This window comes from Monodelphis domestica, chromosome 7 (assembly GCF_027887165.1).
Source record: "Monodelphis domestica isolate mMonDom1 chromosome 7, mMonDom1.pri, whole genome shotgun sequence".
NCBI lineage: Eukaryota > Metazoa > Chordata > Mammalia > Didelphimorphia > Didelphidae > Monodelphis > Monodelphis domestica.
This window is the reverse complement of record NC_077233.1, coordinates 185,243,748-185,271,255: the sequence shown is the minus strand read 5'-3', so window position 1 is coordinate 185,271,255 and position 27,508 is coordinate 185,243,748. Positions and strand designations below refer to the sequence as shown.

At 32.4% G+C, this 27,508-nt stretch overlaps 1 protein-coding gene and 1 long non-coding RNA gene across 23 annotated transcripts in view; one reads left to right on the top strand and one right to left on the bottom strand.

The window, feature by feature from the left end:
- MRTFB (myocardin related transcription factor B) overlaps window positions 1-27,508 on the top strand; it is a 396,134-nt gene that overhangs the window by 249,526 nt on the left and 119,100 nt on the right. For 17 of the 18 annotated variants that reach the window (XR_008913624.1, XM_056806173.1, XM_056806161.1 and 14 more), the window contains 5 exons: window positions 18,750-18,815; window positions 21,236-21,291; window positions 22,393-22,468; window positions 24,756-24,917; window positions 26,292-26,470. Coding sequence is in view for 17 of the 18 variants with exons in the window: in XM_056806173.1 (XP_056662151.1) it covers window positions 18,750-18,815; window positions 21,236-21,291; window positions 22,393-22,468; window positions 24,756-24,917; window positions 26,292-26,470 (539 nt within the window). In the remaining variant the exon portion in view is untranslated. The other variant, XM_056806174.1, reaches the window with a different exon arrangement.
- LOC103093111 (uncharacterized) overlaps window positions 1-27,508 on the bottom strand; it is a 177,743-nt gene that overhangs the window by 58,871 nt on the left and 91,364 nt on the right. The window contains exons 3-4 of one of the 5 annotated variants that reach the window (XR_008913626.1): window positions 22,883-23,318; window positions 22,356-22,499 (exon numbers count right to left, since the gene is read on the bottom strand). The exons of 2 other annotated variants lie outside the window; for them this stretch is intronic. This is a non-coding gene — a long non-coding RNA (uncharacterized LOC103093111). Of the gene's footprint in view, window positions 1-22,355; window positions 22,500-22,882; window positions 23,319-26,441; window positions 26,558-27,508 lie in introns of those variants that run through there. 2 more of the 5 variants (XR_008913629.1, XR_008913625.1) reach the window with 2 other exon arrangements.

The following is a 27,508-nucleotide window of genomic DNA, read 5'->3' as shown; positions in this document are numbered from 1 at the left end:
AATCCCAGTGCTGAAATGACAATGACCAGGTTACTAAACCTCACTGAGCCCAAGTTTTTCTGTAAAATGGAAATAATACTTCAGCCACCTGGCTCATGGGGTATGAGCTATGAGTCAAGTTCTTTATAGATCTGCTTTTAAAATATTTTCATTGATATCTTTTATTTCCAAATAAATCCTTCCTTATTCCCTACCCAATGAACCATTCCTTGACTTGAAGAATATAAAGAAGAAAACAAAAGCAGCTCATTAAAACCAATTGACATCATTGCATCTGATTGTATTTGCATGGTCCCCATCCATAGACCCCACCTTTGCAGAGGCCAATGAGGTACATTTTCACCAATATGCTGTAAGGCTAAGCTTAGGCATTATAAAAGGTTCAGGCTTAATTGTTTAATCTTGACATTTTTGCTCTAGTTGTTGTGTATGAGTGCATAAGGCTGAGGGTTGGGGTAAGCTGGGTTCTATTTACTCTGCATCAGTCTTTCTAATCTTGTCATACTTCTCTGAATTCTTCATATTTATCATTTTTTATTATTCTGTACATTCCTAGATTGTTGGGTATTTAGTTTCTAGTTCTTTGTTATCATAAAGAGAACTGCCATATTTTTATATATAGGGGATAATTCTTTTTGTTTTTAATCTTAGGGTAGGAGAGGGAAGAGAGAGGAATAAACCTAGCAATAGGATCTCTGGTCAAGAGGTATGAATTGGGGTGCAGCTGGGTAGCTCAGTGGATTGAGAGCCAGGCCTAGAGACGGGAAGTCTTGGGTTTCCAGCTGTGTGACCCTGGCAAATCACTGACCCCCATTGCCTAGCCCTTACCACTCTTCTGCCTGGGAACCAATACACAGTATTGATTCCAAGATGGAATGTAAAGGCTTTAAAAAAAGAGGTATGAATTGTTTGAGTTACTTTGGGGGAAGGGGGTTAGTAATCATAGTAATTCCAAATTATACTCTAGAACATAGTGATCAATTCACAGTTCCACTAACGGTGTATTTTACTTAGCTATCTTCCTTCATTCTCTCTAATGTAAAGAGCATGAGTTGTTAGGCAATGGAAGGGGAACAATTATAATAATAACTAACAATTACAGCACTTTAAGGTTTACAAAGTATTTTGTATAAGTTCTCTCATTTGGTCCTCATAACCCTGGGAAGTATGGGCCATCATTCTCTCCATTTTATAGATGAGGAAACTGGCCCAGAGAGGTTTAGTAACTTGCCTAGGATCACACAGCCAGGAAGTACCTGAGGCAGAATTCAAACTCAGGACTTCCATATATCCACTGTATCACTGGCTACCCTGGGAAGAAATGAGATCTGGAAGAAGATTAAAAGGAAGATGGGGAAAAGACTGGCCTTTCCAAAATATTGATTAACAACACGAAGAAAGAACATAGTTAGGGACTCCTCAGGACCAAGATTTTTCCTTGGAAGTTTACACTAGCAGGAGGCCTATATCTACAAATTCTTTATGCTGAATACCTTACTGTCCCCATAATCTTTCTTCTTGATAAATATTCCTGAATCCCAATTCTGTATCCCAATTTTTCCCTTCTTTCTTCTTCAGTCTTTTCCATCAATGCAAATCACAGCCCCAATAGAACTAAATAAGCGTTCTTTGAAAGTTACTTCAGCAGAAAGAGTAATCATCTTCTCACCAACCATGTACTGAGCATCTCAGAACTTAGCCAGGGTGATTCTTATGTAACAGCCTATGGTCAAAACCTTTTCAGCTTTGTATTATCAGTCACAGTTGCTGTCACCTGAGAAAGCTTTTAAGAACACAGAGCTACTTCCATACCCTAATTAGTAAGAAATCATGGGGCATTAGTGAGAGAGCCTTTCTATAAGCCATACTAATATCACTTATTCTTCAGTATTCTGATACTTCCTTGGGTCGGTGATCTCACCAGTGTGAGGTTACTGCCTTCAGTTGTGTCAGTTACAACTCATTTCACATATTCTGTGTGCAAATCTTGCCCATACTCTGCCACAGATTCTTTTTAAGGGCCCCCCTAATATGTTAGTAACTTTCTACATCTCTTAATATTGTGTAAATACCAATGGAGTGTGTAGACTGTCCATTGGTTATATGCCATGTATCAAGTTACACAGTTGCTACATGACTGGCCTTACCTCCCTTACTGTCACGCATCTCTCTGATGATATCCTTTTTACAACTTATTTGTAATATTTTTTATTGATAATGTCATAACCAACTAACACCCACCCCACATGTAGATAATCTGCAGCTTTAATTCTGAGATTCATATTCATACTGTATGGCCAAAAGTTCACTGATATTGTAAGGATGGACCCTCATTTCAGAAAAATGTTTGAGGTCATTTCAAATTGTGTAATTTCCCAAATATGATCCTAGCTCATCATTTTTCTGTTATTCAGTTCTGGGTCCAGTTCACTGTCCATGCCCTGGTATGTCCAATATTTCTCTAATTAATTAATCAATAAATATTTATTACTCTGTGTCAGGCACTTTGCTTAATGTTGGGGGTTCAGTTATAAAAATACAACTACCAAAAAACTGCTTCCCTCAAGGAATTTAAATACCATTGGGTGAAACAATAAATACCCATGTAAGTAAATATAAAACATATGCAAACTTAAGTCCAAGGCAGGTTTTTTTTTTGTTTTTTTTTTTTTGTGAGGGCAAGTGGTTGGTGGAGGAGAAATACTAGTAGTCAGGAGAAACAGAAGAGATCTTATGGTAAGAGGTGCTTAAGTCTGCTGATGAACTAACCAAATAAATTGTCCATCTAATTTCATATCATAATTTGAACAAAATAGTTATACTTCATTCGCTTAGTTTTTCCTGTTTTGTCTTTTAAGTGATTCTAGAGTTCACCTAGAAGGCTCTGCAGAATTCTAGGGCTTGATGTAATCAACATAGTATCACACATAAACCTGAGCATCAGGTGGACTTCACTGTCCATACAGAATTCCTTTTTTCACTTGGACTTTGCAGTAGACAGCCTCCACAACAGTGGAAGGTATTTATTTTTTTGGCAAATATACCTCTCCCTGTTTTATACCTCTCTCAAAGTTAGTGGTAAAAGAGCTAGTGAATGCATTCTTTCATCTTTCAAAGAATATTTTGTGATTTTTCACATGTAGAAATGAGCATTTGAGGCATTATTTGGCTCTACCAAATGCTTTAATAATCAATAAATCATAATAATATGCAATATTCATATAATACTCAAAGATTTCCAAATGCCTGTCTCATTTGATCCTCACAGCTGTATAAGGTAGGTGTTGTTATTACTCCACTTTGCAGATGAGGAAACTGAGACCAAAAAAAGTGACTTGTCCAGGGTCACATAGTCAGGAGGTGTCTGAGATAGGATTTTCTTTCCTATTAATGGTGAAAATAATTATATGTTGCTTAAATATTTTCAAATCTATGTTTTCATTGAATAAAAGAACATGTAATCATAGACAAGTCATTTGTTATCCTAAAGAATGAATAGGTCAAAGAACAAATCATAGAAATAATCAACAACTTCATTAAGAAAAATTACAATGAGGAAACAATATACTATAATTTATGGCATGAAGCCAAAGCTGTATTTAGGGTAAATTTATATCTATATGCTTACATCAGTAAAACAGACAAGTTATTTGTTTGCTACTCAGTAATGTGGAATATAAGTTTATTTTAAAATTTTCATTCTTGTTTCATATCATCCTCTAGTCACTTTCTTTCTGTTTTCAGTGTGAGTTTGACGGGAATGTGATTTCCATTTCCACAACTTAAAAAAGGATATGAACAATTCAAAGAAAACAGAAATAATCCAAGAATCCGTTCCCCATAACTAAAAATCTTCAAGTAGAAATTGACTACTTTTTAGGGATGTTGAAGAGGGTATTCTTAATCCTTCTTGGCCCTGGGACTCCTCCTCTACTTTTTTTTTAAGAATTTCCTCTCCTCTCAACAGGACGCTAGTTCCAAAAGTTCTTTGCTATAAATCTTTTCTACCCCCAACAATGGCCAGCCACTGCCTTCTCCCATGTAATATGGTTCCTTCTTTTTCTGGAGCCTATTGGTTCCCCCTCTGGTTACCTCCTTGCCATTTTAGCTACTTCTGTTCATGGCTGGCATCTATAGCAAAAGATTTATGGGATTTTTATCTTTGTTACTTTTCAATTATGCACACAGTAAAACCAGTTTTTGCTGCTATGCAAGTAAATGAAGTAGAGCCTGGAAATTTTTCCAAGTTTGTAGCTACTACTTAGTAAAAGTATCTAGAAAAATAGAAGACTATAAAAGTTCTAATTAGGCCACTAGGAACAAATCTCTCACCCAGATCAGAAAGCTGCAGTAATTATCCATGATATTTTAGCTGTTACATCTTCATTCACAAATCTTGAACCAACCTATTCTTGTCAGTGTTTAAAACAGAACTCTAATAATGTTGGATATTCCTGTTTCATTATTGAATGCATTTTTATTCCAAGCTCTTTTGTAAAAGTTGCATGGACTAGTTACCAATTTTTTTGCATGAATCAGATTTATCAGTTAGAAAGTATTAAGAAATAAGAGCATAAATGTCTCTCCAGTCACCTACAGATAAATCATCTAATATTTATCCATCTTGTTTGTTCTGTTCAGTCTCACTAGAAGGTATTTTATTTTTACAATTTTCAACTAAGTAAAATTTTGGTTTTTAAAACTATATTAATGACATTTAAAATATTATGCTTATTTGATTCAGTAATGTTCATGCTCATTATAATTTTATCTATGGAAGTTTAAGTGGACCTCAAATTTCTGGATCAAAAGTGATACCCTTTTATATCATTAGAGCTTGAGCAAAAACAAAATGGGAACTTTTAAAATTCTATTATTAATTTAAAGGAACATGTTCCATTTTTAAGTTTCTTATAACAGAAGCCATAGCTACCTACAGAGTTAGCAAAGCATCATAGAACTATATGATGAAGGTAACTTTTTTTGGTCAAATAGTATATAAAGATTTATGTAGGTCCAAAATATGCTAATTATGGAAATTAAAAAATTATAATTCTGTTGATATCTTAATTTTTTTCTTCCTTGGATTTCATTTTTGTTATTAAAGAATACTTTTTTAGATATTGCAATTTCCTAATTATTTATAGTTTATCTTTTTATGTCACTATTGGAACTATTGTCTTTCATTTTGTGTTCTAAAAATATTGACACCACATGAAAATTATTGTCTAAAATAAGTCTTTCCGTTTATATTATCCAATAGTTTTACTGTAGGTATTTATGTGCCTTTTCGCTTTTGTTCTAGTCAAGAAACAGTGATGAAAGTTTGTTTAATCAGTACAGATAGCACAGTTCTTACAGGACAACCATCAACTTATTTTTGGCTTCTTTGCATTCCAGGTTTTGTGATTACTTCATACTACTTTGAACCCTATGATCCCATAATTAACAAAGAGAGTCATGAAACTATAACTTCAAATTTTCTTGCAATATATGAGATTATCATAAACTATAGTGCTTAAATTTTGCCTTTATACTTCATTGTGTGAATCCTCCTGATATGAAAGTTAAATTTTTTTTTTATCTAGCTTTTCTCCATCACCCAATCCCAACCTTCCTACTTATATTCCTTTGCCTTGTTCTCAATTTCCCTGTAGGGATCAGCACTATTAGAAATCAAATTAATCCCTTTTCCCTTCTGTCCCCAGCCTGCCGAAATTATCCCCAAATTCACACTACATGACAAAAAAGGTGAAAAATAAGTTTAGTGTGATAGCATTAGAACTAGCATTTATATCGCACTTCTTTTGGTATTTGTACAGGAAAATATTATTAAAATATTCTAAAAAAACTTTTCCAAGTGTTTTTTTATGAAAGATTTCATTTGCTCTGTCAACCCTACTTGGTATTTTAATATGGTATTCTGTTTTTAGAATAGACTGAGATAATACCTATTGAAAGTGCATAATCAAAGTAAGATTAAGGTATTCTCTGTTCATGCTATGAACTGAGCTACTTCTTTATTCAAAAAATTTCTTTTGGAAAAAAGAAATGCTTTACCTCTCCTCGTTAGCAATTCTGATGTTGTAAAATGATTAATATAAGTGGCAGTATTGAGTATGTAAGTGTTCTATTTGTGGCACATTTAACATTACAAATGGTTATGAAGTAATGGAGAAGATAAGAAAAGGAATTTGTATTGATTAAAATAAATTCATTATTACACTGACTGTTTACTACTATAATTAGCTTTAGGAAGAATAGCCAAGTGAATTATTCCAGTGGATTTACTCTTATTCTATTTTGATAAAACTGACAGAGTCCAGAGCTAACTAGTGACTTGATTGACAACTTTATGAATGACTCATTTTCTTCATTATATAAGTTGCCAGTAAATGAAATACAGAGGTCTTGTCAGCTGTGATAGGATAGGAAACAGTTGTGTCTGTGTTCAGTGGGTCCTCTTCTTGCAGTGACATACCACAATAACATAAAGTGTATGCTTTGGATATTTTCTCTCATAGTACTCATGGGAGTACACTAATTAGCTCTGTTCTCATTTTACTCAATTACTTTTATAAACAGTGGAAAGCACATTTTGTGGATGTCATAATTTAAACAAGTAAAATTGACTTGTCTTGGGAAATGAGGAGGTTGAACTAAGTGATTTCCAACTCTTAATAATCTGTGACAATGAGGCTCCAGATTGCTATCTGGGGCTTATTCTCAACATGCTCTAACAAATTTAGCTTATTCAACATAGCATAATACTGTCCTGGAAAGTGTGAGGTTGTTGATCCATTAAGTGTTTTATTTATGTTTCAGGAACTGATAGCAATGAAGGTTGGAGAAAAATAATTGTGTTCATATACCAAGGGTGAACTTTTAAAGAAAGAGGAGTCATACATAAAAATGTAATACCACTTTATGAAAATGACAAGTTTCTCTAATAGGCTCTACCGTTTGTTATTGGAAAATGTCAGCATTATTTGTCCATACATGAATAATATTTTCTAGTACTATAACCCAAACAATTATTTATATTAACTTTTTATTTAGGAGATAGTTAACTACACATATTTGTGATATGATAAGATAGAGTGCTATTAAAGATGATTTACTGTTTCCATAAATACACTTATGAAAAAGATAGTTTTAATTAGAGATTTCTGCTTTGTAATAATAGAGATAAAGGTTTTTATTTAGGGAGAAACAGAAATTTCATTAAATCTTGTTAGATTACAGACATTTCTAATATTTAAAAGTCTCTAAATATGTATTATAACAATAATCAATTGATATATGTAGATTCTTGCTATGTACTTGCAGGGAAATTATTTTTTATTCCTTTTTTAAAAAATTTGTTGCCCAAGGTGGGCCAGAGCAAAGCTGAAAATGCCACTAAAACCAATCTTCTTTTAATGTCATACCAGAAAAGTATTAGTTAATTGAAAATGAATTTTAGAAATGTTTATTACTGATATATACTAAAAGTTTTTTCCCCACATTCAAATCTGTCTCTTTTAAAACTCCCATGACTGGTCTAAATGCATAAAAATTCTGTAAAGTACTAAATTTCTGCAGGTTCAAAAACTATTTTGGTTTAATTCTCTTTTTATAGTATTATTTACTGATAGTAATTTTTTTTTTAAGTGTAAAGTTAAAAATTCTACTTTGACTTTCTCTCAGTCCTTGTCAGGGTTAAACTCCCAACCCATTAATTTCTAACTACTTAACATAGTATCATATGATTTACATCAGTCAGATCTTTAGAAATAATCTAGTCCAACCTCTTCATTTGATAGTTGAGGAATCTGAGGCCCAGAATGATTTATCCAAGATGATATAACTCATAAATAATAAAGCCTTTGTTTAAATTCATATTTTCTGATCCTGAATATAACACTTTTCCTACCATACCATATTACCTAACTTCCTTTTTTTCTCCCTCTGACTCCACCTAGTCACAATTAGTGTCTGCCACTTTTCCCCAGTTAAATGTCTCATGGCTCTTTTTCTCTTATTCATAATAATAGTTACAGTAACTGATAATATCATCATCATTTATAGTCTCCAAAATACTTCTTCAACATATCATTTGATCCTTAGACCACTAATGTGGGGCAGATACTTATTATTCCCATTTTACAACTGAGGAAATAGAGGCTCAGAGAAATAAGATAATTTTCCCAAGATCACACACATACTAATCATTTGGGGTGCTTTTTTCCTTCTTGACATCTCTAGTGCAGTCTGCTTGCCAACTTGTCCCCTCATTCTCAACAGTCTTCAGTGATGTCTTCCTGTTACAAGAGATAAGACTAAAGACCTAAACATCGGGATCTGGCCCTAACCTACTTTTCCAGCCTTATCTCTCATTGCTTCCCTCATGAACTTTGTGTTCCATCCAAACTGGAACACTCACTGTTCCCCAAATCTGCCCTACACATTCCTTTCTCCATGACATTTTGTTTATACTGTTGCTTTCATCTGAACATCCACCCCAAATTGCTTAACCTGTCAAAATACTACCCATTTAAAGCTAGTTTCTTTGTAAAGCTCCCCATCTATCTTCTCTGTACCTCAGAAAATAGACAACAATCCTTCCTTTATCTGTACCTTCCTTTATCTGTATTATCTTTTTTCAATTTATGTAATAACAGATTTCTTAGCTCATTGGTGGGAAAGACATTTTATCCAATGTATTTCATTTATTTATTCTTTCAGAGTATATATTACAGTGCCTCCTAGTAGCAATTCTGGCACCTGGGATGAATAATTCTCACATCAACTTTGTAATGTGAAAGCAATACCAAAAAAATAATAATAACAAATACAATAAGCAGAAAGGAGACTTTAGGACAGCAGCCTTTGTAGAATGGATCAGTGATCCCAAGACATTGCCCCATAATGAGGAGACTCAGACCACAATTGAAGGGGGTGAGAGAAAAGGGACAACCAATCTAGTTTGAGAAAGAGTACGAAAGCTTCTTAGTTCAGCTAATCACTCTTGCTGAATTAACACTAAACTCATTTCTTTGTTAACTTATGACAGCTTAAAAGTGCTTTCAGAAGGCAAACAATACAAAATTTGTAAGAGTACAATAATTAAAAATTTTTGTACCCTTAAGTTTTTGTTAACTGGGCCACAACTAATGCTTTGCACAGAGTAGATAAGTACTCCTACTCAAAGAAACAGTATTTATAGAAAAGGACCTTTGAAATCATTGGTTAAGGTACTAAGAAATGAAGAAACTCTGATTCCAAATCCACTGATCACTTCTGCTTATCTATCTTCTAACCATCAACTAATCACTAACTAAAATACAATATATATGTGTGAATTTTCTCCACAAAAAATTTAATAAAACTTTATGCCCTTGTTAATAATGACACTTAACATTTTATGCCTGTTTATTTCTTTGAGTTTTATTATAAATAACATAATATATTAATTTAATATAAATATAGTATTATTATTATTATATAATGTTTAGATGTTTAAATATAAGCCCAGAAATTATAAGAACAGTCTTGGCACCTTTTTCCTTGATACCTCACACAGCCTCAGTCACAAGAACACTCTTCATAAGTGTTCTTTGGTAATGATTATTAATGAATAACCTATCCACTTCATCTCATGAAAGGTTTAGACTGAAAGAAATATTTTCTTCCCTCCTGCTATGAAAAAAGTAAGATATTAATATATACAATTTTTACTTAAATTTATTCCCTCCAATTTTATCACAGCTACCAGTTTTGAGCAGGAAATGTACAATTTATTAAAACCCTCATTTCCTCTTGTCAGTAGATTGTTTTGATTGTTCATAATGCCAGGAATAATTGAAGGTACATAAATGATCCCATTACCAAAAGTGGAAAATATAAAAGAGCTCTTAAATGTGTGACCTGCAGCATAGGATCAATACTTAAATCATCTCTTCTCCTTTCTTCTTTTAACAAAATGTTTGCTAAAAGGAGATAATAAATGAGGAAATCAGAAGAAAGGGTTAATAATAAAAGTAGCACCCAAAGTTTGTACAGAAGTTTTAACTTTTTAAAGCAGTAATTTATACATATTTATCATTTAGTATTTGCATTTAAAATAAAATATACTTGGGTAAAGCAAAGTAGCTATTGGAAAGATGCAATAAAAGTTAACTAATCATTTAGACTCACCATAATCCAATGGGATTGAGGATCTCAATGCTCCAGTGCCAATTCTGGTATTCTTGGTAATGTCCACCATACACCTTTTCATTGTCTTCTGTGTAGTAGTCATTTTTAATGCTCAAAGGCTACAGTATCCCATATCTTACTATCAATTATGCAAGCAAAATATTAGTATTAAAAAGATGAATCTTTGCTTTCATATAAATTTTGAGGTCAGTAAAGGAACATTGCAATTTCCTGAATACAATCCAGCCCACTCTGCTTATTCCAATCAACTCTTGAGTCCAACTCATTTTCCATCTGTTGCCTCTTTCCAAGATATATCTTCTTACAGACAAGCTCTGTAGGTTCTTCATATAGATGCATATTTGTTATTTGGGCAATAAACATTCTTCATTCACTTTTCCTATGTGAATGATGGAGGAAAACTCCTTTGAGTGATTATAGATCTTTTTCAGAGTTCTCTGTAAAGTTTCAAAGCTCAATATAACCAGAAAAATGATATCCACAAAGGAGCATTTAGAACATTGTGGATTTTACTTTCCACAAACTATCTTCTTTCAACTTAGACTCTGCACTCTATTGCCACCATCACAATGGAGAGCATACATCTCTCTTGTTTTACTCCTTGTCTAGTGTTTATAATCAGAAAGTAATTGAAAAAGGTTATTTTTGTTATCTTTTCAATAAGTCTTAGATGATTTTGATGGATGAATGGGAGACATCTAGAGCAGTAAGGTGACATTTTGCTCTATCAAATCAAAAGCATTTTTATAATCAGCGATAAACACAGTAGGAATTCATATTCTCTTCATCTTTCAATTAGATGTGAGATGGCTGAGATATGAATGTTGGATGTTAAGGTTTAAGTGCTCATTCTACTTCTTTGATGGAGAAAAAATTTATAATTTTTAGAAATCTTTTCTATTTTTCTTGTTTATTGTGCTCTCCTTTTGGTATTTGAGTGCCCTTGGGATGGCTTTGCTTAGCTAAATGTCCTGCCGAGCTTCCTTTAGATGATTTTTACCCTCTACTGCTTAAGACACTACTGCTCACAATCATCCATCATCTTTCTATCTTAGATTTTACATACAACTTTCTATTCTATCTCAGTATTGCCTTCGGCAGAGACATCTCTTTCTGTTTGGCAAGTAAGCCAGGTGTTTGCTGACCAAGCCATTTTCTGGATTCTTTTGTCCTCTTTGTTGTGGCAATTAATTTACACCATTCAAACGCCTATCTAAAATTATCATAATAACTGTCATTTCTGTCATATATTTCTCATTTTTATTGTCAGTTGTTCAGTGTAATATTGAGTAGTTTCTCTTGTATACTATACTTTATTGTTGTTGTTATTGCTTCCTAGTACTTTTCATCTTAGTTCTAACAAATTAATGTTTTCTGACTGCACAGAAAGCTAATTCCCACATCAATTACAAGCTTTTTCCTGTCTGTTAAGATATCCATTTCATTTATTGTGATGTTATTCAATGTTTGCTTTGTCCGGCAACTACCATTTCCTTATGCAAAGAAAGAGTTCATGATATGAAGTTGTGAAGTTTCTATGTAATCTTAGTCTCTGGTGTCTAAAAGTTGTTCTTTCTGGATCATGATTTCCTATTTATTTTTCCTAATCTTCACCTTTTCCTGCCTTTGCATTGAAGTCAAAATGTATGTTGATTTAATTTGCATGACCACATCAAGTTCTTTGTAGAATTTCTGTATCTCTTCACCCTCAGCAACTTGATGTTGTTGTATAATCTACATTTTTTTCATGATAGATTTTTTTGCTAACATTTTCTCCTAGTTACATAATATATAATTAACGGCCAGATATTTAATGAAATGTCTCTTATTGCCTATGGGCATATAGCACAAGCTACTCCATTACCTTTTTTTTTTAAACCCTTACCTTCTGTCTTGGAGTATTGGCTCCAAGGCAGAAGAGTGGTAAGGGCTAGGCAAAGGGGGTCAAGTGACTTGCCCAGGGTCACACAATTGGGAAGTGTCTGAGGCCAGATTTGAACCTAGGACCTCCCATCTCTAGGGCTAGCTCTCAATTCACTGAGCTACCCAGCTGCCCCCTCCATTACCTTCTTTCTTTGCCTCTTTAAGGAGTATCTGTGAGCTATCCTTTCTTTTAACTGTAATTTCCTTCTTTCTCTGAATTTTATTCATAACAAGAATATCAGGGTTGTTGATTATTTACACAAGAATATCATAATCAGAATACCAAAAGTCAAAAATTCATAGATGATATAAAAACTTCAGTTCTCCCTTTTCTACCACTTTGCTACTATAGCTGGAGAAACAGAAAGGCTGAAAAGCCCAACATGGACTATTTTATATTTTTCTTTGTCTTATAGATTGCTATCACCAAAAAAATTTGTCACAAATGGCCAGCCTACAGATGATAATTCTCTCCATTTATAATTATGTCCTCAGGATATAGAAATTTCTCTTGCCAGGGTCATGTGGGAAATCTTTCTAGCATGGTAGAGTGTACCAGAGCTTCTACTACAGTCATATTACCTTTGAGAAAGGTTACCCCTATACCATGTAGAACCATCAAAGCATAACTTTGTAGAGATGTAAATGTAAAGTTTTTACAAAATTCAGAATATGAAATACAGACCATCCTATGAGTGACATGAGTCAGATACCACAATATAAAGCTTTAAGGGACTTTAGATATATTATCTAATCTCATTCCTTCATTTTAAAGAAGAAATTGGAGCCAATACAGACTAAGTAATTTGCCTAAGGATTTCTTCCCCAAGTCCTCCTACTCTTCACCCATTGCTCTCTTGTAATACAATACTGCCTCTCTACAAACCAAAATAATTCCAGAGAGGAACTTTCTCTGTTATAGGGACCACTTGGACAAAATTTGTACCAGTGAATGAAAAGTTTTGGAACTACTTAAAGAAATACTTTAATATTAAAATCTATCACAATAAACTTTACTTATATTAGAAACATTGCTAATAAGAGTACCAAGTTTCTGAACCTTTAAAAGTCATTTAAATAAATACTAAAAACCTTTTTAAAGAGGGTTTTTATAAAGTATCTTTTCAGTTACAATCTTCATTAAGTACTTAAAGCAACAAGCCTTTACTTTAAAGAATAATCAAAGGGTTTCTGTTAGTTCTTGATCAACCATTTGTTCTCCTCACCTTAATCTTTTTTTTATGAATTTTACTACATTATTAAACAGGTGCTACCAGGTAACTTGACTTTAACTAATGATAGCATTCTCAAATCAGAGCTAAGTTAGTGTGACTTACAGTTTTGAGGTTCAGTTTTTAGGCCAAATAGTCTCATTCCTGTGTTCAAACACAAAGGGTAACTTGAAGATATTAGCTTTTCTGAATTTCCTTGTTTTTATTAGTTTAAATTGACTACTTAATGGTATTTGAATAGTATATACAAAGTTCTTGCTCCAAACCTGCCACTTTTTACTGTTACTCTGTAGACTATCTTCTTTTTTTAAATCTGTGTTACTTCAGTTATTTCTTTCTTGCCTGGACTATTTTTGTGTCTTGAAAGTAATCTCTTGCTAGGATTGCTTTCTTAGTCCCTTTATCTTGTTTTTTGCCCTTAATATATGCTCTCATTCCTTTGAACTAGTGCTTTTAAAACATTCTTTGTTTCCATAACTCCTTTGTTGCCTTAGGTCTGCTAAATCTCTGCCAGTAGTTTTCTTTGTCTTTTCACCCACTCATATTTCCACGTTTTATTCTTAAGCATAACTCAGTCACTCATTAGCACTTTGTTTCCTCCTGTTATCCTTTAGAATGGAAACCATCACCACCCATAAAATAATAATTTCAGGCTAACTTGTTTATTTCCAGCTAACATGGCTGTATGCCATTTGTTCTATTTGCAAATATCACTTCTAACTTGTTTTTATGTTATAATCTCCTCACGTGTGCCCTTGTAAATTCCTTAGGCCAAAGACTGTATTTTGTTCAGTCTTGCTTAGTTATACTTAATTGTTATATATTCTTAAGATGCTGTATGTTTTCTCCTTGTGGTAAAAAGGTATCTTTCTTTGAGCTATATCAGAGAAACACTGAAAACTGTGATTTTAATATAATTATAAAATTATCAGGCTATGTTAGCTTAGTTATTTTGCTTCATATCTAAAATAATATTCATTTCTCATTGGTGAGCAAACACAAGAGTTATCTGTAATGTACAAAAATATTAGCCTTAAAATATTTTTTTTTATTTCTTAATTTTCAGAGAGGAAACAAGACAAATGGAAAAAACCACTTGTCTTGAAACTGGGAAAACCTGAGTTCATTTCTTACCTCAGTAACTCTGATTGGCTATAAGAATATGGGTATTAACCTCTCTCAGTGTTCTAAGCAACTCTCAGGACTATAAGATGCATTGATAGGAGTTTCTTCTTCTGGGAATTCTCTTAATACGAACATGTTTTTAGATCCAGTCCCTTTACCTAAAAAGCATTTTCCCCATTATATACCTTTTGTTAAACTTTTTCTCCCAGCTCCTTGGAAAGATTTGAAGTAAAAAATGTAATCAATAACAAAGATAAGAGGAACCAGACAAACATTTGAAATTCAGCACTAGAGAAACTGTTAATGGCAGTAGTTGAACAAAAATCAATGTATTAAGTGAAAATAGATTCTAAAATACAAGTTTGGTGCTACAGAGAACTACTTGAAGTAGTTCAGCTAACACAGTACTGCCATAAGAGCCTGCATCTGCTTTTCTTTATAAAAACAAAAAACACCCTAGCTCTGAAGATTAGATTGTTTTTGTTTGTTTGTTTTTAACAGCTTTCTAATTTGTCAGTTGTAATTCAGCCAGGGACCCACAATGTTAGGGGATTATTAAAACATTATATTAGAATAAGATTCAGTTATTAATTAAATATTTTTCTGAATGTTTTTTGTTTGTATACTTATAAGCCCACATTTCTTTAAAAGTATAAATAAACTTACTTTTTGAATTGTATGATTAAAGAACATAGCATTTCATGTGTTTCATCAAGAAAAGGGAAACACCTATGCCCCTCTATTATTTTGAATAATTTATGGGTAAAGATAACTATTTGCAGTGCTGATTAATGTGACAGTGCCTGGACAAAAAAGCTAGTGGTCTGGAATTCAAGCCAGATAGGGAGAAGCATTTCTGATAAGCACACTGTAGTAGATATAACTTCAGCTCCTTCAATTAAATTCCTTTTATTCTGAAAATCAACAGCTTTTCTACAATTCTGACTGGCCATGGCACATGTGCTTATTTGTACAAAGAACATGTATCATGTAGTATTTTGTATTGACAGTAAACTATAATTCTTGTTTATGGCTTAATTAATATGTGAGTCATTCTTAAAAATTGAGTAGCATGAACTAATTTTTATTTTTTTAATTAAAATTGCTCTTTAAAATATCCAAAGGGTGATGAACTCTATTGTGTTAATTAGTTTCTTTAATACAGGGTTTGTGCTAAAACTGTCTTTTTATTCTTGGTGCTAACCCAGTGCATTGCTCCTAATGAATGTTTAATGTTTAGTGTAATGAAATGTTAAGATTCTTACATACTTTGTTCTTATATAAAGGCTTTACAAGTCCCAATGACATTGTTGGTCAACCAGTAGTTGGGAATTTAATCTTGGTTTTTTTTCATTAGTGATGATGAATGTTCACTGACATGCTCATTTCCTTATTATCTTCCTGTGTCCCTTGGCATATACTTGTTTGATGGCTGTAACCAAGGCACAGATCAAAGGTAATTGGTTAATGGGGGATAGAATCTAAGATATTGGCACCAAACAAACTAAGCAGCCAGGGTGAAAGTAAAGAATGAAGATATCAATATGTTCCTTTCTCACAAGGCAATCAATCATTCTTTCATGTCTCTGTCATTATCTCATGGTGATATAACATTATTTGTCCTTATTGTTTAATATGTCACAGCAGGTGATATCTATTTTCAGTATTTGGGCATAGATGGAGAAATTAACAGCCAGTAACTGATAGTCACACAACGTTTTTGTAGTTGTTTGTGAATTTGTCTCTTAGATTTATATTCTTCCCAAAGTTTTCACTTACATTCATTATTTTATGTCACAGTCCCTCTTTGTTGGCCCTTCATTACATAGCACAATGCTTTCCACATAGAAGATGCACAAAAAGTTTTTGTTAAATGAATGGACATATCAGGGAAGTAAAGTAATATTGTGTTGAGTAATACTGATTGCAAGACAAAATGTTATCTCCTATTGCTTAGAGAAATTTTTAAGCAATATAAATTTAATGGAAAGATCACTTCTTTATCTTCAGATAGAACTACATCTACCTGTAATAAACTACAAAAATTATGTCTTGGATGTAAAAAAGGAATGGTAGCTTAAAAATCTCATCATTGTTTTGTTACTTTAATAGATTCATGATATATCTACATTTATCATTTGTTTTTAAATATAAAGTAACAGTATTTCTGTCTGATGGTATATGGTTAGTTAACTTGACCAATGTACAATCTATAATCTTTTTTCATTTGAGATAATAAAAATAGTAAGTGCCCATGACCAATGTTGGCAAACCATATATAATCAAAGGAGCATCACTGCTCATGTTCTGTAAATGTACTAAGTAACTGAGATACTTCTATTTAGTTACATTTGTAATCACAAAATGGCTTTTTTTTAGTATCTTTCCATTATCCTTTCTTTTTTGTTGCCTCTATTCTTTTCCTAAGATTCAAAAGTCGCAGTGAATCTGATGCCAGAAGTTCCTCCAACACAGACTTCTATTATCAAGCTTTTGAAGGATCAGTCCCTATTTTAACTGCAATTTGTTCTCTTCCTCCTTTTTCCTTTCAAAATTCCTCTTTTGTTGGATATTGCCTCTTAAATTCTGAAAAGTATTACCTTTGTTTTTCATAACCAAATAGTAAAATGTACAGCCATTTTGGTGCCAGCAGTTCTAAAGACCACTTCCCAATATTATTTTTGTTCCCCAATAAAGTACAGTGGGAACATACTATCCCCAATAAGTCAATTTATCAGGAAAGAGATCTTCCTTCTGGAATACAATCAATCCAAAGAATCCCAAAACATTTTAACGTGAAAAGAATGTTTCAACAAATATAAATTATTTTCTTTGGCCTTCTGTCATATCAGTGACCAGCTGGCAGCCTTTTCTGTTACCCTAAACTGAATATCCACAAGGTTTTATAACCCTAATTATAGACTCATTGAATTTAGAATAGAAAGGACTTTAATGGTCATCAGATCCAACTTTCTTATTTTGCATAGAAGGAAACTGAGACCCAGGGAGATCAAGTGTATATACATAAAATAAATATCAGAGCCAGAATTTGAAACCAGATTGTCTGATTCCAAAACCAACCTTCTTTATATTATATGCTGAAACTTAAAATGAAACCTAAACAAATATTACCTGGTATTTTAAAAACCACCATGTTTATGTATAATGGTCATAACAAAATAGCCAGTTAGTTACTCTACTCCCAGTCATCTGGGGGTGGGGTGGGGGTGGCTGCTCCTTTAAATTGGTAATCATTCATCTGAATTGTCTTCATGGATTTATCCCCTATAAGAGGAGATGTTCAATGTATTAGAATCAAGATCTGATTTTGGAAATAGACAAAAGGTCAAAGTATTTTTTTAAGAGATCCTTTAAAACTACTCTATTGACTGCAATAAATCCCTGCTTCAATTGTGACTCATTATTGTGAACCAATTTCTTAAATTAAGACTAAAATTTATTTGAAGTTCTATATAAATTATAAGAAAATTATCTTCCATAAGTGCTTCATGTTTTTTTTCTTGCAATTAGTTACTTTTCAAGATAAAAAATGTTATGAAATGCAAAACTGTTTGCTACTCTTAAAGGGTTTATGTCTCAGAATTAATACATTTCTTATTAAAACTGCATTTGATATTGGCTAGAGTTCTTGACAGATTATTTGGAGTCTTATTAAACAAAATTTATTTTTTTTCACTTAATGGCATACTTAGTATACTTAACTATTTCTAAAGGTTTGTTATTTTAGGCAAAAATGACAAATAATTTTACGAATTCTTTAGCACTTCCAGAATGGAAGTAGGTATTATCTCTATGCAACAATAATTAAAATTTAAGAATTCAATTTCTATTTTAGGGGTTCAAGTATTTCAGAAAGGACACAGGAATGTCAGCCCCATTCTTACACATTTTTATCTTATTCTTTATTAAGGATAATATGAATTTTCCATGTTAGGGAAGACAATAGAATTAAGTTAAATCTTTCCACAAGAAAAGAGTTTTTATTAATCATTTGAAAGAGTTTTTCTTTTTCTAAAGATTAAATCTTAACATTAAATTTGTAGCCTCTTGTTTACTCTGTACTACTTTTAAGCAAATATAATAAAGTTAAAACTAGGATAATTATCATCTAAATGGATGAGCACATATATGTATTTGCTTTGCAATTACAAGAACTTAATTATAGAACTTAGTTGTATCTTTTCCAGAATTTATGTTATTGACTCTTGAAATCTCATGTAAATTAATTATTTTTTTTTCTTTTTCTAGTATTACAGCTGAGGCTACAACAACGAAGGACAAGAGAACAGCTAGTGGACCAGGGCATCATGCCACGTAAGACATGGTTTATAAGAGTCACTTCTAATTCAAACCTATAAAAATAGTTGTCTAACTGAACTTGCCTAAGTTACAATAATGTAGTCATTGATGGTAATCCTTTAATTCAAACTGAATTCATAAGTGAAGTTTTTAGGGTCAAAAAGTCCTAGTCTAAGAAAGTATTTGGGGGAGTAGAAAGGCACTGTAAGATGGTGTGATTTTACTTCAGACCCATGATTTCTTTGCTGATAATTCCTAGTGAGAGAAAACATGGTATCATGGATAAAGAGTAGGCTTCAGAGTCATGAAGACTTGAGTTCAAGTACTGCTATGATCTTATTCAAGTCATTTAATCTTAGCAACAAAGGCAGCCAACTCACTCATCTATATCTTTTATTTATCTACACATGCACACACTCTTTCACACTTACTCTGTTGGAGAATAGTTTACTTATCTGCATTTGTAGAAGAATTTCCTCACCAGTAGTTTACTCTGTGAAAAATATATTCCTTAAAATATTATCTTGTAATTTCTTATATAAATCAACTACAAATCTTTAAAAGATAATATGTAATGAATTGATTTTCACCTTTAAACACTGGTTGAAAATTTCATGCTAAAGTAATTACTTTATATAAAAGGGCCTTGCTTATCTAGATGTGTTTAAGTGAATCAAGTGTAAAATCCCAAGTTTATGTTCATAATGTCACTAATATATATTTCTGTTTCAGTAATAGGATTTATACAACCAAATGTGCCTAAATTATGAAAATGTACATTTATAATTTTTTGTTATGATTATTAAAATCTTCCATGTTTTAGTTTTAACTACTACCTAAGCATCCAGTGTAATGTCCCAGATTATTTCATGGAGGTTTTTAGAGAACCAATATAATTTTTCATATTTCAAAATTCTAATCTTTGATTTCCTAATGAAAAGATTCAATTATGCATATCTCATTATTAATTGAAACTCCCCAAAAAAGTTATTTCTAGCTTAAAGTTTCTGAGCAAGAAGGGTATAATTAAGTGAACTGATTTCCCCCAAATTTCTCTGTCATTGAGTGATTTTTTTTCTTTTATGTAATTTCTGAAAAACATATTGTTGTGAATAAGCAATAATTTTTCTTTCCTTTTGATAATTTTTTTCTCTTGCATTGTGATGAAGACAAAAGCTGCTTTGATAATCTTCATAGCCACATCACTACAACAAGCTTGACTATCAGCCAATTGGGCATGAATATGCAAATGAATTGACTATGATGTTCAAGCTAACCACCTGCCCAAAACTGCTTTTGGGAGCTGGGCAAAGGTCAGGCCTGGCACACATATTAGGTTTGGCTCATATGAGCCTTTGCAGAGTCCCAAGCATCAGGGCTCAGAATAGCACTATAGTTTTCAAGAGCTGACCAGTCCAGGCCTGGAGGTGAAAGATCAGCCCATGTAAGACCAGTCATATGCTTCAAGTACAACATAGTCTATAGTGATAAATGTGTTATGTGTGCCTGGTGGTACTCTACCAAAAAAAAAATCAAAGATACCACTGATTTTAATTCAAAATGTGTAATATTTTTTATAAACATTCCTTTGCATTATTAGAGATAGTGAACTGATGATGTTCACTGAGTTGTTATTGCAGTTAAAGATTCATTTATCATATATGTGAATAGATGTCTTTTTGAAGGAGCGTAATAGTCTCTCTGTGTAGGCTCAAACTATGTTATGGAACTTTGGGAGCCCATGAATACCCTACCCTATACAACCAATTAATCTTGCTTAGTTTAGCTATGTAGGGAAATGTTGTATTTGAAGACAGAATATTTGGATTTGAATTCTGGTTCAATTACTTAACACTTTAAGCCCATTTGGCAAATTATCTTGACTTTCCTGGGCCTTAGCTTCCTCATATATAAAATGCTTCATAGGACTAGCTTGGCTTGTAAGTTACCTTCAAGCTAAAAATGTATGATCCTGTTATCCTGGCACCCTATTATTTTAGACCATACATTTACATAATGAAGAAAATCAATGGTAACAAAATAAATCAATCTTCGCAGTGCTAATTTGAATCATCTGTCATTGCCTGGAATATTGGCTGGGACACACTCTTAATTTTACCTTTGCTTAATAGTATAAGCATTTATACTTTAAATTCCCTCATGTTATATAATTTGATAAAAGCAATTAATTCAGTTAAATACATGAAAAAATAATCCTTGCAATACTCATGTCAGCCTATGTATTAATTTTTTTTTAATGAGCTAACTCCTTAAATGACGCAGTAAATCAATTATATAATATGGATATGAACAGTGAATAAGGAACATGAATATATAATAGTTTATAAAATGTGATTATTTAAATGTTAATTCTCTGTACTAATGTTAGGAAAAAATGTTTCTTGTTACAGTAACTATTTATTTTCTCTTCTCAGCATTAAAGAGCCCAGCAGCATTCCATGAGCAGATAAAAAGCTTAGAACGAGCCAGAGTAAGAAATCTTAATTCAAAATGTTTTACTTCTATGCATTCAAAGTACCTGCAGACAGGAAGTGAATTTATGCCAAAATCTGAAGTTGTTTACAATTTATATTCAACATAGTATAATGATGTCCTATGACCATCATATTTTAAAAGTTTGTGAAAAATCAATGACAGCCATCTTTATAGAAAAACTAGTCATGTATAATATTCAGTATAGAACTGACCTATTTCTTCTTCCTACTGTGTAGTGTATGATAGTACATTTTTTAAGGCATGTTGGAGGAGATGATCTTCCATCTTCCTTCCAGTGGAAACGTACATACATTCTGACACCCTCAAAGGACTTTCTTTACAGAAATTACACGACCAATAACTCTAAACCAAGGGTGGGAAAATCAGGTTTAATGGGAAAAAAAGTTAGAATTATTCAAATTTGTGTTTAGTATTCACATTTCAAGTCTATGATTCAAGTCAACATAATATATAACAAATATTTTGCTTATATCTATGTCCTATTTGTATGGACCTCTAGTGAAATTATTTACATATCATTTCCATAAATATTCAGGAAAGTCTAAAATAAGTTTTGACTCTTGAGAACTTTTACAAGATTTCTAGGAGTCACATTAAGTTTACTACTACTGCATTCTAACTGAATGGCAAAAAAAAAATTTTTTTCAACCCATATATTTTTCCCTTAAGTTAAGGAAAATAGTGCCATACATATAAAATAATAAAAGAAAACCATATTAAACATTTTATAAAATATTTCATTTATACAGGTTTCTTATTCTTCTTACAGAATACACTTTTTGACTTATACATTTAGTGTTAAAGTACCTCTTCAAAAGACTGAGTAACACAAATAACACAACTGTTAATATTTGTTATTATAGCTATTCCTTTCTCTCTGCTTCCATTCACAATGCCAATACCTAAAATGACAATATTTAAAGTTATGTATAGCACAATAGTTGAAGAGTACTGCTTCCTCTTTTTCCTCTCATGTGTGTGAAAATAGAGGACTTGGGTTAATATAAATATTAACAAAAAAGCTTCAACTCTATATAATAGAATGGAATAAGATCTTTATTTCTTCTTTTTAAAGACTGAAAATTTTCTGAAGCACAAGATACGTAGTCGACCAGATCGTTCTGAACTTGTCAGAATGCACATTTTAGAAGGTAAGGGCCATCTCTGATAATTACTTAATTTCTTAACAAAAAAGAGAAATTATGCCATTTATTATCATTTTAAGAACTACAAAATTGGATAGAAACAAAAGACTATTACTTAGATTGTTAGTACTAAAAACAAAATTAAATATTCAAAAGAAAAAAACTGATTTCTACCACAACCTCTGTAAGAATCTCTGTTGCACTGTTCAAAATACTGGAAAAGCCTTTTTGAATACAAGGAAACCTTAATAATGCATAAACTCTTTTTAAAGACTTCCAGCATCCTGCATGGCTATAGATGAAGTAACTAGAGAGAGGGAGAGGAGAACATTCTTCCCAGCACACCCAGCTTTGCTCTGTAGTTTCACATGGGACTTTATGACTCTTAATCTAGTAATAAAATAAGCTAAGAATATCAACCTTTTTTTTAGAACGAGCCATTTTTCATTTTCCATAAGTGAAATTCTCATTAAGTCTTGGGAAGAGGTCCATGTAAATAGCTTTCATAGTCTTGAAACCTGATTGGCAAATTATAATTAACTAGTTGGGGACCTAAACAATAAATGTCACAAACAACTGTGAAAGGCCCCTGGTTCTGACTCCAGCTGCTAATAAGAATTACTTTGTATTTTTCTTTTCTATCATTCTTTGGGCATTAACCATTAACAAATTGGGGCAAACTTTAATTCTCAATGTGGGATTTTTAAACTATGAAGAAAGAACTTGTACTCCATAATATTTTTTAAAATCATGCAACAAAAGAAAACAAGACCTGTACTTTAAAAATAAGCTATTTTTAGTTAAACTTTTAGTAAGTGAGATTGTTTTCTGAATTTGAATATCTGAGATCCAACATCTGTAAAGGGAAAAGATTGGCATCAGTGTTCCAGGTTTCAGTTTGATAACTCTTAAACAAAGATATGTTCTACTTTAGGAGTTTAAAGCCTTTAGGAATCATAGATTTGTCTTGCAGCAGCATTAAAGAAAAGGTCAACATTTTTCTTTGACATATTAGCTTCTGTTTGAAAACTCTGTTGAAAGAACCAGTTTCCTTGAAGAAACACTCCTTATACTTGTATAAGAGAAGGGAATGCTAGGAAGACACTGATAAAAGGGAGGACTGGCCTCCATTGCTATCCTACCTCCCATCCTAATAAACTCATGAAAAGAGCATTTTAAGTGACCCAAAGGTGGTATGGGTCACTTCAGTTTCCCTGCCTTCATTATCAATGATGTGCCAGGATTTCTTAAGATGACAAACTACTTTCAACTTTGAATTTTTGATAAGCACATATTATAGTGAATTCTATATTTATTTTATCTAGAACACTGAGACAGCACATTGATGAGAAATACAAAAAAGCAATAGAAAATTGACACAAATTAAAGAATAGATGTATTAATGCTTTCATATTTTCAAATGGAAAAATTCACATTACTGTACATGATTTTCTAAAACACAGTGTAACTGGTATTACCATAGGTATTCTGTAGTACTAAACACCTGTGATAAAGACAAGATGCTCTTATTGCTCTGAAATTCAGAAGGTCATCTGAACATTTGAAATGTGTGATTCAAGGGCAGTCAGAAATAAACATGGATTAATTTTCATCCCCTTTCTTTCCCATCCATCTCTTTAGTTATGCTTATAATCAAATCAGGCACAGAGAGTAAGAATCTCAAGAGTAAGAATGTTAGACTAGTCTTTCCTAAATGATTGAAGGTTGACTAATAATTATAACATCCTTACTGTCCCATATTCATTCATATCCATTGTGAATATTGCAATCCACATGATCTTCATAATTTTCAAGTAAACCAAGAACACCATATATGCCATATCAGAATTTATATTCTAAAGGAGAACAAAGCAAAAAAGCCAATTCCTTTTCATGGAATTTATGTTGAGGATCTACTTCTCTCAAGCTGCGATTGTGTTTATTTACCCATATGCAATATCATAGAAAATTGGGAAACTCTATGTACTTATCCTTAAAGCAACTAGGGGTATGAATTTTGACTTCCCATTGTAAAAGATCAGTAGGTAACTTTATATAATTATTTTTTTAATTCGAGTTCATGTTAATTTAAGACTCTAGAGATAGTAATATGTGAAATATATCCTAATATGTAAAACTTTATAATTATTATTGACTAAATAGTTGTATTGTCCCCATAAATATATTGAAAACCTATTAAAATCAAATTTAAGTTAAACATAATAGTCTGAAATATATCATAAAATACTAACAGTTGATTAAGAAATGAGCACTGTTATCTTTCCTCTTTTAGAAACATTTGCAGAGCCATCCCTGCAGGCCACACAGATGAAACTGAAGAGAGCTCGGCTGGCAGATGATCTAAATGAGAAGATTGCTCAAAGACCTGGGCCAATGGAACTAGTGGAAAAGAATATTCTTCCTGTAGATTCCTGTGTTAAGGAAGCAATTATAGGCAAGGCCTAAAAATTGTACTATTCTAGGGGAAAGAGCTTTTTGCAGGAAAAAAAATAACAATTTTTAAACAAATCCAAAGATAATAAGATGAAATTTTCATTTCATTGGCTTTCTCTCTACTAATGTTTTCAATTATTAGTTTTTTCTCTTCATTGTCATCATAACCTTTATCTAATCTTTGGTATAAATTTGGTTCCTTCCAGTCATATGCTAATAACAATAATTACATTTTACATAGTACTACTATTTACCAGGCACTGTAAGTGCTTTTCCAAAAATTATTTCATTTGATCCTCACAACCACCTTGGGAGGTACATAATATTTTATTACTATCTCCATTTTACAGATATGGAAACCAAGGAAGGTTCAGAGACTTGCCCAGGTCATAGATTTAGTAAGTGTCTGAGGCTTACTTTGAATTCATTCAGGCCTTCTGATTCCCGGACTCACTCAATCACTATCTATCTGTGCACTATCACTGTGCACAGCAAATATTTTATACGTTATATTTATTCTTACTCCACTTAGTTTCATTTTTTATATGTTTTCACAAATTACTCATTTGCTTCTAAAAAAGACAAAGGATTTCTTGTATTATATATTGTATATGTACATATAAACACAATATGATATATTGTACATATATACATGAAGGAAATTGAATAGCAGATGGTTCTCTATTAAGAAGAAAAAATAACCCTAACAAATTATATTAATATAGCACAAAGGCTCATTGTTTTTCTTATTGAATATTTTTGAATGAATGTAAGCAAAATAATTTAGAGATATAATAAAAGCTTCATTTGTAAAATCACACATTTCCCAAAATCAAGGAATATATTTTACTAATTTTGCATAAATATTTAAAATCATCCTATAGCTAGATCTTTTAAAATAAGGTAAACACTTGTTGTAAGTTCTAATAGCTAATTCTTTCTTTCTCTTTCTCTCTCCTTCCTCTCCCTTCACTTCTTCCTTCCTTACTTCTTCCCTTCCCTCCTTACCTTTGTGTCTCCCTCCCTCCCGTAGACCAGTCATTAAAATATAAATTACCCAAACCTAAAGTAAGCTCAGGTCGGGGCAGATAGGTAATACAGTGGATAGAGCACTAGACATGGAGTCAAAAGGACATGGTTCAAATCTGGCCTCAGATACTTCCTAGCTCTGTGAACCTGGGCAAGTCACTTACTCCAATTACCTATCCCTTATTGCTCTTCTGTCTCAGAAGGTATGACTTTTAAATAAACAGAAATATAGTCAGCTCAGGTATTTTGTAAATTATACTTTGAAGAGAAAGTTTCACCTTTCACTGTTTTCATTAGCTAACTTAACCTTGGTACCTGAGGATACTAAAGTCATTTCTTCCTGTAGGAGTTGGACAAGAGGACTATCCCCATACTCAGGGTGATTTCTCATTTGATGAAGACAGCAGTGATGCTTTGTCTCCAGACCAACCTGCCAGCCAGGAGTCTCAGGGTTCAGCAGCATCTCCAAGTGAGCCAAAAATCAGTGAATCACTGTCTCCTGCTACCACAAACACTCCAACTCAGGTATGATTTCTGAACTCAAAAACCACCAGAATGTTTAATAAGGAGTCTTTCTATTCAAAGAATTGATAGTTGCTCATCAGCTCCAACCTAGTAGAGATGCAGAGAATAAAAATATGACTCAGGATCTTATAGACAAGGAAATAAGAGGAAAAAAGGACCAACTCTTGTGCTTTTCATTTCATTTGATAATAGTAATCTCTCTCCAGCTTTGATTTCATAAAATATATATGACAGTAGCTGGGATCCAGTGGTGTTTAATAAAGATTTGCTTTACAGCATGACCAGGTTCATTTATGGCCTCACCCTTACTCTGGAAGTTGGGGAGCTAAGAAAAAGGCAAGTATTTCTGAGAACCAAATTATCCTAAAGAGAGCAAAGCTCAAAGCAGTCTTACCATATTTGCTTCCCCCTTTTTGAACTACAAAAACAGGTCCAAAATGAATGTCATGTATGCAAGTTAAATGAAGTTTAAAACTTACTAGCAATTTTGTTTTTTAGCCATTTGGGTGTTTCATCCTTTCACTTTGTTAATAGTGTCAAGCTATCATATAGGAGTGAATATGGTCTGGCTATCCTTTTTTAGTAAGAAAATTAATTCTTCATCAACTCAGTCATTTTAAAAATGACTTAATAACAAAAGTTGGTATCCTCATTTTCCCTGTGTTTTTATTAGTTTTATCTTCCATTTTCTTATATTAAGATGAAACTTTAACTCAGAATAATTTTACATGAAGAACTTTGTCCAAAGTCAGTCCTACCCAATGAATTGACATTCCACTGTTATTTGAAAAAAAAATAGTAACATATATGAGTTTTTTCCCAATAAAAAGAAATATGGTATATTTCTTACCAAAATAGTGTTCATGAGGTCCTATGTCCTTTCTAAACTTAAGCAGCAATTTTGGCACCAGGTGGTACTGTTATTTCATTGCTAAATTTTTTTAGGTACATAATATCCATGTTCTTTCTGTCTGTTATGTGAATTTTGATGTATCTGTATTTTATTCAAGACACATAAACTAGATCTCTAGAAAAAAT